Source organism: Berghia stephanieae, chromosome 3 (genome assembly GCF_034508935.2).
Source record: "Berghia stephanieae isolate SIO BIC M18660-M18661 chromosome 3, UCSD_Bste_1.3, whole genome shotgun sequence".
In the NCBI taxonomy this organism is placed as follows: Eukaryota; Metazoa; Mollusca; class Gastropoda; order Nudibranchia; family Aeolidiidae; genus Berghia; species Berghia stephanieae.
The window spans coordinates 33,107,590-33,122,589 of NC_088362.1; the positions used below are offsets into that span (position 1 = coordinate 33,107,590).

Genomic DNA, 15,000 nt, shown 5'->3' on the forward strand with positions numbered 1-15,000 from the left:
ACAATGCCACATGTAAGAAAATTATACCAAATCAAATCCCTGAATTTCATTTGAAAAAAATATTTTAAATTGTTTGAATATAACATTTTAATATACGTAGGAAGACATAATAACTACTGACTTTTGTAATCCTTGGTCGATCAATGGAGCGGATAAACATCTACCAAGGACCTCCATATCCGTCTGTCGGCCGCACTACTGCATACATTGATGCTACTCCAGCTTAAGCCAGTCTGTTCAGCTTTTCATCGTCTCCATGTTTCTTTTGGCTTGCCTCTTCGTCATTTGCCATCAGTCCTCCAGCAATTTTCTACATTTTTTTTTCTTTTGCTATCTAATTAAAATTATTTGAGAGACCGAAATATAATTCCAAATCGCTTTTCACAAAGGAACGCTTATAAAATTACTTTTTTTCACGCAGACTGTGATGATATGAGAGTGGAATAAAGTATGGAAAGAAATAATGGAAACTTGCGATGACCTACTTTGGCATTTTTATCTGATTTGCGAATTCCTCGTCAAAGAGCAGGAGTTAGTTGTAATTAATAATCCGTGCTGTCGTATCTATAGACGTACACCCTATTTGGAGACCAATAGCTACTGTTTTTCGATCAATATTCCCTTATTGTTAGTTATAAGAACAAAAGCCAAGACGTAGGCTACTTCATAACTCGTATGACAACGTTTTCCATCGCATTAGCCTTCTTTAATTCAATTTCCCATATCATGTCAGTCACTTGTTTACCACATCTTTATTTCCAGGACGATAATATAATTTTCTTCATTTCACTACTGAATGCTTCTTCATTGGCTTTTAATAAAAGGTGAAGTGTGTTCTCTGAGGAGAAATTAATCTCAAGACCAAGTAGATAGCTACGGACTAACATTATAGACTTGTATTGCAAGATGTTTAACCAACGTCTTTTTGCGTGCACAATTAAAGGTAATTAAATTCCTCTTTTCATGCCAAAGTTGTGTCAGTCCAATAAATTTCTCCTTTCTTTTCTTATAGTGGCCGGGTTCTTATACGCACAATGTATTAGTGCGCCAAAAAGCAACGTTCTATTGAAAAAACATAATTCACAATGTGAATCGTATAATGCACATTTCTTGCTAACATCTAAATAATGCTCAAAACGAATGCCATGAATTGAAACAGGCAAATCTGACAGAATGTTCGTCGTTCTCTATGAAAAAATGACCATCATAAATTTCTACAAGATTGCGAAACATTGTTCCGAATATTTTTGGGGTTCAAAGTTGAGATTGGTCAACTCAAAAATTTTACTTTGCTGGACTTGAGAACAAAAGATAAAACGTCAGGACAAGTCATTTCTTTCTTTCACCAATATTGGACTCATCATCAAAATAACTTACTGAGGAATTGGAAACGACATGTATTGTCTTCTATTTCAAATTATATATATGGGCTGACAACATAACTTGATAGTTTGGTTCAAGTGCAGCTAAAATATAGTATGTTTAATCGTTATTCATGCTATAAGATGTAACAGATGACAGACTAAAATCAAACGAGTCCATGTTTAATCTGCAATCCCACAATCTGTTTTTGCTCGAATTTTATGATTTGTGACCCACGGACTCAAAATGGTCTTTTGTCGGCATGTACAAGACACGGAAAATTGAAATTTAGGTGAGATTAAGTTGCTTTATCAAAAAGATTAAGTGTCATTTCATGTACTCAATCAAGCTAAAACTGAGTGATTAGACCGACTGTGGCTTTAATTTCAAGTTTCAATACATTAATGTTTTAATTAATATTCTTTCCCGACGTAATATCCTTTTGAGACGAGTAGTCACATATACGACCGATTGACTTTTTTTGTTGCTTTTTAGCAGGAAACCTACCCGGGACAGTTTGCTAACTCTGTTTCAGATTGCGAAACTGACTGCATTGGATTGCTCTGGGTTTTGTTTTTTTTTTCTAATCAAGAAACAAGAGGTGTCAAAGGGCTCTTATTGGAGGGCAAGAGCTTGCCCTGTGAAGAGATCCCAGAGGAAATATTTAACCAGCTAACTGCCGTACTTTGGAAAAACACGTATTTAAAAATTTGGCCAGAAAACTCGACCGTCAAAAATCGATCGATTTAAATTACCCTCATCTTGACAAAAAATCTCAAAGCTGGAACTTCGTAAAGTCTTACTTCGAGTCCCAGGAATGAGAGATTTTGCCAAGATAAGGGTCATTTATTTCGATCGATATTTGAAGGACGAGTTTTCTGGCCAAAGTTTTTAATGCAAATTTTTCCAGAGTACGACCGTTAACTGGTTCAACATGTCGTCTGGAACTGGAGGGGGGGGGGGGGAGCATTTTGAAGTTGTTTAAAGGAAGCATTGAGTAGGAAAATGTCCAATGGAATTTCGGAAGGGAAAAAATCGATGGAAATGTTTAGAGTCAAGAGTTGAAATGACTGCATCAATATTTAAACCGTTTTAAAGCTTATTGTTTTTGTGCGGCTATGTGGTCTAGTGGTATGATAATCGTCTTTGGAACTGAAGATCTATGGTTCGAGACCATCGCATAGTTGAGTCCTTGGAAAAGACTCTTAACTTTTTCTCATCGTTCTTATGTGTAAAACGAGAACCTGGCCATAAACAGCGTTTTCGATGTCGGAAAAAAGATGTACATTCGCTTATTGTTTTTAAATCTATTTAATCTCGATGTGGATGGACTGGATCATCAATCTGGTTGTCATGAAACCTTATTTCTCCACAACAATCGGGATTGGATAGAACAATAAAGATAATAATCACCTTTGGAGAAAAAGAGAGAATAGTAAGATGAAAGAACAATAACTGCAATTTAACAGCAAGTAAGATTCGATCGATTGAATGGTTCTGTACATTAACGCTCATCTTGGAAAAACAAAACAAAAGCTCTGAAACCTGGGACTTCGCGTAGTCTCAGGTTTGAGAGGGTTTTTTTTTACCAAGATGGAGGTCACTTAAATTGATCGATGAAGTACGAGTTTCTGGCCAAATTTTTAACTACGTGCTTTTCCAGAGTGCGGCACTAAGCTGGTTAAAAACAATATCAAATGACGGAAAATAGGGGGGGGGGGGGGGGGGGGGGGGGGAGAGGAGGGGTTTATCTAATGTCTAGCCATCTTTGTTAGCTTCCTTATCTTCTTTCCGTGTGTCATTTATTAACATTTGAGAAATTGACTTTTATAAACCTGCTAAGACACACTTAGATAAACAATAAGTGAATACTTTCAAGCAATTTTTTACCAGTTATCTGCCGGTCCATGATAAGACGTGTATTTGAAAATTTGGCCAGAAAACTCGTCCTTCAAATGCCGATCGATTTGAATGACCCTTGTCTATGCAAAAAATACCTCTCAAAACTGGGATTTTCACTAAACAATTCTCTCTCTCTCTCTCTCTCTCTCTCTCTCTCTCTCTCTCTCTCTCTCTCTCTCTCTCTCTGTGTGTGTGTGTGTGTGTGTCTCTCTCTCTCTTACAGTCTCTCTCCCTGTCTCTCTCTCTATCTCTCTCTTTCTCTCTATTTCTCTTTCTCTCTCTCTCTCTCTCTCTCTCTCTCTCTCTCTCTCTCTTGAATTTAAAAAGAAAAATAGATAATAAAATCTAACGAAAGTGTGCGTGGATGGACTGGGCCATCGGTCTTGCTGTCATGAAACCTTATTTCTCTATAGAAATCTGGAATTGGATAGAAAAATAATAATTATCTCCTTATGAAAATAAATGAAGATATTACAATCAGATGAAAGAACAGAGGCGTCATTTTAACAGCAAATAAGAATCGACCGATTTACCGTCTTCGTAATTTTAAAACAATATTAAGAAAAGGTTTGGGGGGTGGGGGGGGGTGGTGGATTTATCCAATCTCCCGCCTTCACTGTCAGTTTCTATAACTTCTTTCGTTGTGCTTTCCTATATGACTTGCGTCTTATCCAAAGGGTGGCAATCAATTGCAATTACGTTAAAGAAACCGAGATAAACGCCAGCTCCATGGGCTCTGAAGAAATACTTTTGTCGGGATATCAAGCAATGTCAGTGTCCGTTTAACATGCGGGGAAACCGAGATACAATCATTTCAAGTCACTAGGGGCTTTTTATGGCTCTTAATTAATTTTTTATACACTCAGCACTCGAGAGTTCCAGTTAAAATTCCTTAAATTCTCTAATACCTTCAACATTTCCTACACTATGAAATTTATACATTGATACAAATGAACTACTTGGCACACTATGGGGTTCCATATTTGACATTATAACAATCGGGTTGACATGAAAAGAAAAGTACCGTATTATGAGGACTTAATTCCTTGTCCCTAACCAAAGTGGCAATCCTCTTCTCAATAACCAAAGTGGCCAAGCACCAAAATACATTTTTATGACATGGTAAAGAAGCGGAAATGGACAGAGCATCCGGTTTACTGCCTTTACTAAGTTGCCTTTAATATTCGGATCTTACTTCCGGCCAGTTCCTTGTAATTTCGGGATAATGACAAGGAAATAGTGTCCTGTTTTTGCATCCTCGAAAAATGATTTTAAAAATAGAATTCTAATTATACATCCACGAGGAGTCTTAAGGGTCTATTTCAAAGGAAGACTTGATTGACCCAGGCGTCAACCGCAGTGCAGCGCGGCAAAGTGAGATAGGTCGAGTGACTTGCTTAAGGCCAAACCGTTCAGCGGTTAGTCGACTCGGTAAATTTTGGACGTCTACACGCTGACACCCCCCCCCCCCCCCAGCCCTTTGTGAACACACACATTTTTAACTCTGCCAATACTGGATGGATGAACGCTAAAAACGAAATTATTTTGAATCTGTGAACAAATCTCAGTAATAAAAAAAAAATCTTGTTTCCAGGACGCAATAATATTTCTTCCATTGTTTGCACACATCCTTCAGAATTCTCCATAAATTCTAATTCTCTGATATTCGTTAAAGCGGTAGGAACATTGCATCTTCCCGTGTGTTAGGGGCATATTTTGGAGACAACGATCCCCAGCTTTTTGGATTTTCCCCATGATTGTTGTTTACGCTTTTTAATATATAGGGTGCCCCGATAGCTCTATTGGTAGAGTCCTCACCTCCCACGTAAAGAGATTGTGATCAATCCTGGATGGAGATGAGATTTTTATTCTTAACCCGTCGCTGTGATTGGGTAGATGAGTCTGTTCTATTGGTGGAAATTTCTTTGCGAGAGATTAGTGTCCTATCCAGAGGGTAGCAAGCAATTTGATAGTGTCCGATTAATGCCGTATAAAACGGAATAAACTCCTGCTTCATGGGCCTTATGGCTCAGAATATGAATGTGAATATGAATATATAATCTAATGCATTCGTTCACTCTGGAGATGTCCTCTCCACAACCAATTTTCTTTTCCTTTCTTTTTTTTTCCAATAAAGAGATGGTTTCAAGCGCCACTACTTAAAGACGTTCGAAAAGATATGATTTACCTACTGTACCTACCATGTGTTGTTAAAATACAAAACCGTTTCAAGTTTTACCAAACAAATTTGTAAAGTAATCAATGCGCAAAGTGCCGCGGTCATTTCGGTCGTTTGTTTATACTCTTCGAGGGATTCATCGGCTTTTTTAATGGCGGAAAATGAAGAAAACAAACTCCTGGCAAAGAAGAACAGCTAAACGTTTTAACTCCTTGTGGCTTGAGGGTTATGGGAAGGAAGTCATAACACATTGTTTGGCATGGCAGAGAAAAGCTAAATTGTCTAATTATTAAGCTTGGGATAAAATAAAGAATGTTGTTGAAATACGACCGACCTGTACTAATCTTCAGGTCTGGTACCCCAAATTGTCGTGGACTCATTAATTTTTCTTTGTCAATATTTTGCCATCAAATTTTGTAAAATATTACCAAAAACCTAAAAGTAAATTAATTTGAAACTTGAAATTTTCAAACCGACGCAAAACATTGTCCATTTCAACGATGTTGAAACAAGCCCATGTCATAATTGTGTTCGTTTACCAGGTCTGCTTTTCCTCGTATCAGAGGGATGTGCTCTACTCGCTGTTACTTTATTGTTAAGTTTTTAACTATATGTTTTCTTTAATAATTATAGTATTACTCTGCCGTAGCTTGGATTTAATAAATACACACACACGAATTTTAAAATTTGGCCAGAAAAATTGTCCTTTAAATATCGACCGATCAAAATGACTCTCATCTTGACAAAAAACTCTCAAGCCTGGAATTTTATGGAAGTCTTCATTAAGAGTTTTGACAAGGTGAAAGTCATTTTAATCGATTGATATTTGAAGGAGGAGTTTTCTGGCCAAAATCAAGTTTCCTGTAGAGAACATTACTGTCATTGCCTATCTATTACTTTCTGTTTAAATCTACCCATTGTTCCTTTATTGTCTATTGTTATCCTTAGAACCATTAATCAGTTTTATGATGTCTTCTCTCATTAATATCCATCGTAAAGAAACAAAGAAAGCCAGTTTCTAAGAACAATAAATCCCAGATTTACCACGCTGAGCCGCAGTTTTGTTTTCAAAATGACTGATAGAACTAACTGAGCTTTGCCAAAAGGTCATTATGTGACATTCGCCACAAACACTTCTTCAATACTAAGTTATTTGGAGAAATAAAATTCGCTTTCAACATCTTCTCTCGGTTAATTGATAATGGAAAAAAACCAAAACCTGACTATATAACATCAAAATTATAATAGTTACAGCTTTTTAAAGAGTCGAAAAATTGTGGACAAAATTGATGTGCTGTCCACACTTTTTTTAAGCCTTTGAGAAACTATTTCTGCTCTTTTATTGGAGATAGATCGCCAGTTTTTGGTTCATATTACATTATTTAATTGATAGAAACGGATGAAAACTTGGGTTTTCAAAATAATTTATTGTTGGGGTATTTTCACACAAACGATCTTTTGGTACAGCCTCAAATGGAGTAAAATTGTAACTCATTGCCTCTAAGACGTTTTATGTCGAGATGAAACGGATGACTCAAATAGAATTTGGAGCTTTCCTTATAAATGTGGAGTTAACATGATAAATGCTTTTAATATGGTACGTGAGTTTTGTTTCTCATTCTTCAAATTAACAATTTTTTTTCAATTACCTTTTCTTGTCCTTTTGACATTTCGATTAGTCAGACATATTATATAGAATTCGGTTATCCGCTTTGAGGAAATTATAATAATTCTCTTCAATAAAAACGAATAAACTAGACCCAATTTTCATTAAATTTTTATTATTTTTTGGCTACGCCGAAAAAAAAACACTTTTTAAAATTTTGGACAAAAACTCGTTTTTCAACTATCGTTTGAAAAAAAAATGGCCCTCATCTTTAAAAAATATATATATTGTCAAACCAAGGACTACATTTTATTTACGGGTGAATAAATGACTTATTGTACAAAATTGCTTCTTCTCACGTTGGTCAAATAACATGGTATGTATAGTAGCTTTGTGCTAAACATGAATTTATTGTTAGAAATGTGATATTAAGATTAAGTTTAGAATGCTTTATTTAGGAAAAATAAGTAGGTGGCAAAAACCAAACCCAAAATTTCCTCTTGTCATTTGGTTCACCACGACATATTACCAGTTTGATGTGTTGGGTTACAAGTCATTTTGAAAGCTAGACTTTCACTTAAAGTAAATACGAACACTGCTTTCAGTTGACTCCTTAGGCTTTCATCACACGAGTATGAATATTTAATAATTCCATCTTTATTCCTTTTTTTTCGTCTTATTTCCAGAATGTCAACTCCACACACAGTTACACGGCAACTCAAGACGATGTAAGAAATTTTGCTACATATAATTCCACTTTACAATGTCCATTCCCTCCCCACGTCCTTCTCTATTTATCAATGTGTTTACCTAGGTAATTATCTATCTATCTGTCTGTCTATCTATCTATCTACCTATCTATCTAAATATCTATCTATCTATATATATATATATATATATATATATATATATATATATATATATATGTCTGTCTATCTAGTTTCCTATCTATCAATCTGTCTATCTAATTATCTATCTGTCTATCTATCTAATTATCTATTTATCTATGTGTCTGTCTGTCCAATATTTACCTAATAACAAAGCATATTTATAATCAAACAGTACAAATGAAAGCAATGTCTGCTGCCTACAATCAAACGTTAGTATGCATTAATCATACCCAATATCAGTGACAACGATCACAATATTCTATATTCCGAGGCGATATCCGTCGTGCCAAGAATTGGTGATAGATATAGAAAACATCCTGTAAATTGATTTTATATTCAATTAATAATTATATCATTCCTTATTCAATGTGACGTAATTCCATTGTGGAAGAATACCTCAGCCCCCCCCCCCCCTTCCCCCTTCTATATTCGCACATAACATTTTTATTGCCTGCGAATATAAGATCAGATACGCTGGTAGCATTATTTTCAGTGTGTAGGTGTGTTTGGAATTTGGGGGATGTCCTGTTGTTTGTTTGTTTTGTTTGTCTGTCTGGGTCTTTTTAAGGGATTTTTTGGGGGGTTGGGGTTGGGTTTTTTTCTCAAATGTAGTTTTAGATCTAATGGAGACGTTGGTTTTGGGCGAATTATTATATGACATGTCTGTGCCCTGGGTTTTATAATATAAGGCATTCTCCCCCCCCCCCCCCCCTCTCTCTCTCTCTCTCTCTCTCTCTCTCTCTCTCTCTCTCTCTCTCAATCGATAAATCTTATGTCTATCTATCATCTATCGATCTATCTGACACTTTCTGTATTTATCTCTTCCATTTATATTGCAAACAACCATTCACGACTTGAAACCTACAATTTATAGATAATTGATCAGATTATCCATATCTACAAAACTCATACCATATCCAATATACTTACTTAATCCTTTTCGGGCCTTGAGGCACACCAGACATCTCCATTTTTTGCGGTTGGCTGCTTTGGTGGAAACTGTATTCTAGGACGGGTCTGCTTCCTTTTATTCTTTTTCTTTGGGTCTCCCCCGCTTTCTCTTTCCATCTGCTGTCCAGTACAAGGCTGTCTTGGGAATTGACCCTTTTTCCACATCCAATGTAATAATCCAATATCATTTATTGACTAAAATACCCGTCTCTGCCTCACCTTTTCAGATGCGAAACTGTATACAAGGCTGCACATTCGCTCTTGACGATTACGTCATTCAAGTGTATGAAATGATCTCGCCAATGGAGATACCTCGTCCTGAGCGAGACTCCATCAGCCATTCCTCAGTCATGTTGAAATGGAAGAAGCCGATCCTGATCTGGAACGTGCCAGTGACGTATCGCGTCCACGTGAGAGTGGTCCATGTGGATAGCGGCTGGCAACTACACGGAGATTTTAATTTCAAACCCGAGCAAATCATTCTGACCAACCTACACCCATACGTCACGTATCAAGTAAGCTACTAATTCAACCACCATTCGTTTTGTTTTTAAAACCTGAGTTTATATAACGATTATCCAATAAATGAGCTCAAAATATTTTAGAAAGAGTACCAAGCCAACAGCAACACTAAGAGTCAAGGACAAGGCATGACGCCTTGGGGAGCAAGTAAAATTTGTTTTCGACAGAGTCAACTCTGCTAAACTCTGAAAGAACACATTATTTGAATTTTGGCCAGAATACTTGTCCTTCAAAGATCGACCGATAACAATGACCCTCAACTTAGCAAAGATAAATGTTTTATCAGTGTATGGCAGAACGCTATTAGTGGCCAGGACTCATTTGACACATGTGTTGTATGGTGAGATAATGTTAAGAAAGAGTCTTTACCTAGGACTAAACCTTAGGTCATCCATATCAAGATTCTTGTCACTGCCAATAGATCGCGATTCAAGTTTCAAAGCACAAAACTACAAAGCCGTACTACTACTACTACTACTACTACTACTACTACTACTACTACTACTACTACTACTACTACTACTACTACTACTACTGCTGCTGCTGCTGCTGCTACTATTACCACTACCACGACCACTACTACTACTACTACTAATAATAATAATAATAATACTAATACTACTACTGCTGCTGCTGCTGCTGCTACTACTACCATTAGCACTACAAACATTAGTGTAACTGCTTCTTCTACCAATTCTACTACCATAACTAATACTACCAAAACTACTTTTACGACAACGACGAGGATGATGATGAGGATGATGATGATGATGATGATGATGATGATGATGATGATGATGATGATGATGATGATGATGATGATGATGATGATGATTTTCGTTAAACTAAGGCCGCCTCCACCCTCGTTAAGGACAAAAATCTATTCTACTTTGTTTTTAATAGATATTTATAGATATACTTCTCAAGATGTCCACATTCGCCACAGATGCTCCCCCTTGATTTCAATCCAACCCATTAATTATCTTGGTTTGTTAGGGCGTAAAACCCTCTCGTCGTTAAAGATAATTGAATAGAAAACATCAGAGGTCCGGATAACGGTACAAAATCTTAGCTACTGGATGCTGATCATACATTTTTGTTTAAAAGTTGGCCTTACTTTTATGTATAAACAGTACATTAGGCCCATTGAGCAAGATTCATATTTCTATTGCAATTGCTTGCTACCCTTTGGTTAGAACACTAGTCTATTGCAACATACTTATAACCAGATTTAACAGACCAAACTACCACTCACTGCTGGGTGGATTTGTCAGAAAAAAAAAATCTTTACCAGGGATCGACCTCGGTTCCTTTACCAGTCTTTTACTCCAAATTAATTTGGATTTTTTAAATTGAGTATTTAGATAGAATAATATCCACCAAACCTGCTCAAGGTGCTTTACAAGGCGAGTGCCATTTCACAAGACCACAAAGTCGCACAAAACATTAAGATTTAATATAACCTCCGACTAATAATCTGAAAACTGAGACCTATGTGAAGAATTAAAGTGAAATTGTCGTACCAATCGGATCCATTTTCGATTGCCATCACTCCAAAAGATGCTATGTGTTTAGGGAAAATACTCGCATGTGCCGCCCGACAAATGAATCGTACCAAAACACAAAACTATGTGTAACCCTTAACGTTTATCGCCTGTTAGGGGGCTTAAGTGATGACTAATTTATAGTTTGTTAAAAGGGCTTACATGAGAATGTATCACCCATCTGGTTTTAAAACAATAACAAAGAACCAAGCGACGTCAACCTCATACATTCGATTGTCTTCTTGTACTTTTCTACCCACCTCATAATAATTTCTTGTAATCAATCTTTCCACAGTTCAAAGTCCTTGCCCTACTGTCCAAAATCCCCATCTGTGAATCCAATGAGACGGTAGAGATCACCACCCTGGCACACGGAAGTAAGTCCTACACTACTACTATGGCTACAGAAAACAGCTCTATTCTCATCACATATTTGTAACACAGAGACGATTGGACTTTGAGTAAGCTACCATATTGAGTGGATATTATTTCAAAAGAGTTAGTGGAGCAGTCGCTTAAATTGATAATTCGTGTTGTTAACTTTTAAAAAAATTGATATCCACCCAATATCGGAGCTTACTCAATGTCTCGATCGTCTCAAGTTTGCGATGAAAATAAAGCTCATAGCCTCAACGGCTAGCTCGCCAATATACTTTCATGTTGGTTGTGTGTCGACCTCATGACCTCAAGAAGTTGGATAAGGGACTCAAGATAGTTAATATGCCATTTTACCAGTGGTGTAAAACGTCGATTGAAAAGCCAGTCGAGGGTCCTGGGTGCAATTATGTCACGGCAACAGTTTTTGTTCTCTATTGTCTTCTAGCACTTCTCTGATCACTTCATTTCTTGTTTTCATCGACTGTGGTTTTTCACTTGTATCTTCACTAATTGTTACACAATTATAATACCGTTTTGGGGCAATCGGTCACCTATTTGAATTTTGTCAAGAATAAGATAAACCAGTTCAACATAAAATATATTTTTAAAAGAAAGATGGCTGAGGGAGGGGGGGGGGGATAGAATCGATGTGTTATACACACAGACGCTATGGGGGAAACTAGATTTAAAAAATGAATGAATTATTAAATCGTTAGTTCGATACTCGAAAGAATGATAAATTAAAAATAAAATAGAAAAGATCATTTTCATCTACTTGAAAGTTCCGATCTTTATTATGTAGGTTTAGGACAGCTATTCTTTTTTTGTGGTTGTTTATCTTTTGGACTTGAATTGAGATAATCAGTGGCTACTTTACACCAACAAAACCACTAGGTTCCCACCCCGTTTTCCATCAATCACTGACTCGATGGAGAAATCACAAACAACCAAATAATTTTCTTCCGGTCACTCAGTGGTCTTGCTGGACATATCAATAAATCACGATTGTCCAAGACTGGGCGGGATGTAGCCTACTCGTACTTAGACCCTGAGTGGAATCTTAAATCTTTTTAAAGGGAGGTAAGAAATGTGGAATTATCAATGTGACCCGTTGCCTCAGAACGGTATTATGTCGTAAGTAATAAACAAAAATGAATATTAGCAGCTTCAAAAAAGAACCAAAACACCAAACACGGAACGTGTTGGGGTCAAAATCCTTCTTCGCCCAACGGCACGACAACAAAAAATATCACGGAAAACATATACACATTTACTAATAAAACCAGATCGACGAAAGAGAAATATTCGGCACGTCCTTCCTGCATTTTGTATTATTTGTTATTTTTTGAAGTTGTTTTATTCATTTTTGTTGATTACGTTTTACAATCCAGAGCATCTGTTAACTTAGTATCACTTTGACTGTGTATTATATCGTGGTGAACTTTATGCCGAAAATAAAAATTTATAGTAAAAATTATATATAACGTTGTTTCCTATTACTCTCTATAAAGAAGAATGAATATCACCCTTTCAAAGGCAAAAGACTAATAATGTACAGTTTTTTATTACTTGTTTAACTTTAGATGGACTTTTTGGCATCCGCTTCACCCTGACATTTTACCGTTTGGAGGTGATGGGTCACTAACCTTTAAAAGGGAGGCAAGAGATATGTGGAGACAGTGAAATGGATGACCAAATCTCTAATCATAGACTTGGACTGTAAAGTATAGATTACGTAGACTGTTGGAGTGCTAGATGGATTCGAATTGAAGAGACTTGAATATTTTCGTTAAAAAAAAAAAAATAAATAAAAATAAAAAAATTATATATATATATATATATATATATATATATATATATATATATATATATATATATATATATATATATATTAATAATAATAATAAAATGAAGTAATGGGAAACTAAACAGATGAATAAATTCGTCAACAAATAAAAAATAAATGAGTGAAATAATAATAAATATTCAGGAGTGAGATTGCTCCTCGGATCGCGTGATTTTACGATTGATGATGATAATTTATGGTATCTATTATACTCCAATTAATTTCACCAGTTTGTGTTCTTAAATTTTCTTAATGAAAATGTTGCTACTTGACCTTCGAAGAAAAAAAATAAAGATAACTATTGAATTGTAAGCTTCAATTTATTAGACGAAGACAGATACTGCGGACGTTTCGGGTTTCCCCTTTATCAACAAAACACGATGAATGTAACACTAAGGACGATTGAGATATGTGTGAATGGCGTAGTTAAGGTCTTTGAAAACCCGAAACGTCCACAGTATCTGTCTTCGTCTAAAAAATTGAAGCTTAAAATTCAATACGTATTAATTTTTTATATTATCTTATGAGAACAGGGTGTTATAATACGATTTTGACCTCGTAGACTCAGTCTTTCGCTCACGTGATCATTATATTTCCGATATCGATCAAAAACAGTTTAAAGTAGAACTCTACCTCGTACCCCAATTCCGAATTGGGTTACAAATGAAGAATCACGTCGTGACTGTCAGTTCACGTTCGACTGTCAAGAAGGCTGGACGCGTCTTGTTTTGTCTATTTAATGCAAACCATTGTGTTAATTTTTCCTTATCCTTATTGGATTTTTAATCTGAATTATCATTTACAACATAATATTACGGGTTCAAAACTTTTTCTTAACTTAATGTTTGATCCACAGAGCCATCCACATCCCCAACTATCACCTCGATCACAACGCCTTCCCCCACCGTCATATCGTTGTCATGGGAACCACCCTTGTTTACAAATGGCAAACTCCTGAGTTACCGCATATATGTGGAGCCTGTTGGACATCGCCTCCTCAATCACACAACTATCGGTAAGTATGGAAGCATTGAGATATCACCAATATTTTACTTTGCTTTATCCTATTAATAAAAGCTCAATCAAAAAACTGTTTGTTTGTTTTTTTAACTTGAGGATTTACAACTGCAACGCTTGACGTGTAGGACGAAATATTACGCCTGTTAGGGGATATTACAAATTGTCTTTTTTCCGACAGAGACAATGCGGTATGTACTCATTTACACCTGAGTACAGTGAGATAATGTGAATTTAAAAACTTTTTTCCATAGCCGATCAGAGTAGGACTCGAACCTTGGACCTTCCCTTCTGAAGGCGAGTGCCACATACCACATTTTAAAAAATAGATGTAAATATTAATAAATCTTTTATTTCCGATTGAAAATTAAAGCGTAACCTTACTATGTGTCTTTTTTTGTTTTCTATGCCATCGTCCACGTCACCACAGAAATTCCCCACAATGCCACGTCCTGGTTACTAAGCCAACTGAAATCTTCCCAGCCATACATCATCTCAATGTCCGCAAGGAACGCTGAAGGGGAGGGGCCGAGAACGAGCAAGAACATATCCACTCCTAACCCTGGCAACTGTGAGTACCTCGTTAACGTTTGCGTCATCATCGTTCTCTTCTTCTTCTTCTTCTTCTTCTTCTTCTTCTTCTTCTTCTTCTTCTTCTTCTTCTTCTTCTTCTTCTTCTTCTTCTTCCTCTTCCACAGTGACAATGACAAAGATAACGATAGTAAGATAAATGAAACAAAACAGGACGAAATCCTGCAACAAAACAACACAACAGTGTCTTCTCGTAAACAAAATCATGATTT

General features: G+C 36.2%; 1 protein-coding gene across 10 annotated transcripts in view; it reads left to right on the top strand.

The window, feature by feature from the left end:
* Positions 1 to 15,000, top strand: part of LOC144967562 (proto-oncogene tyrosine-protein kinase ROS-like) — a 249,089-nt gene that overhangs the window by 171,063 nt on the left and 63,026 nt on the right. For all 10 annotated transcript variants that reach the window (XM_078904998.1, XM_078904999.1, XM_078905004.1 and 7 more), the window contains 5 exons: positions 7,736 to 7,777; positions 9,118 to 9,405; positions 11,252 to 11,333; positions 14,037 to 14,195; positions 14,628 to 14,768. In XM_078904998.1, coding sequence (XP_078761124.1) covers positions 7,736 to 7,777; positions 9,118 to 9,405; positions 11,252 to 11,333; positions 14,037 to 14,195; positions 14,628 to 14,768 — 712 coding nt within the window. The remainder of the gene's footprint in view (positions 1 to 7,735; positions 7,778 to 9,117; positions 9,406 to 11,251; positions 11,334 to 14,036; positions 14,196 to 14,627; positions 14,769 to 15,000) is intronic.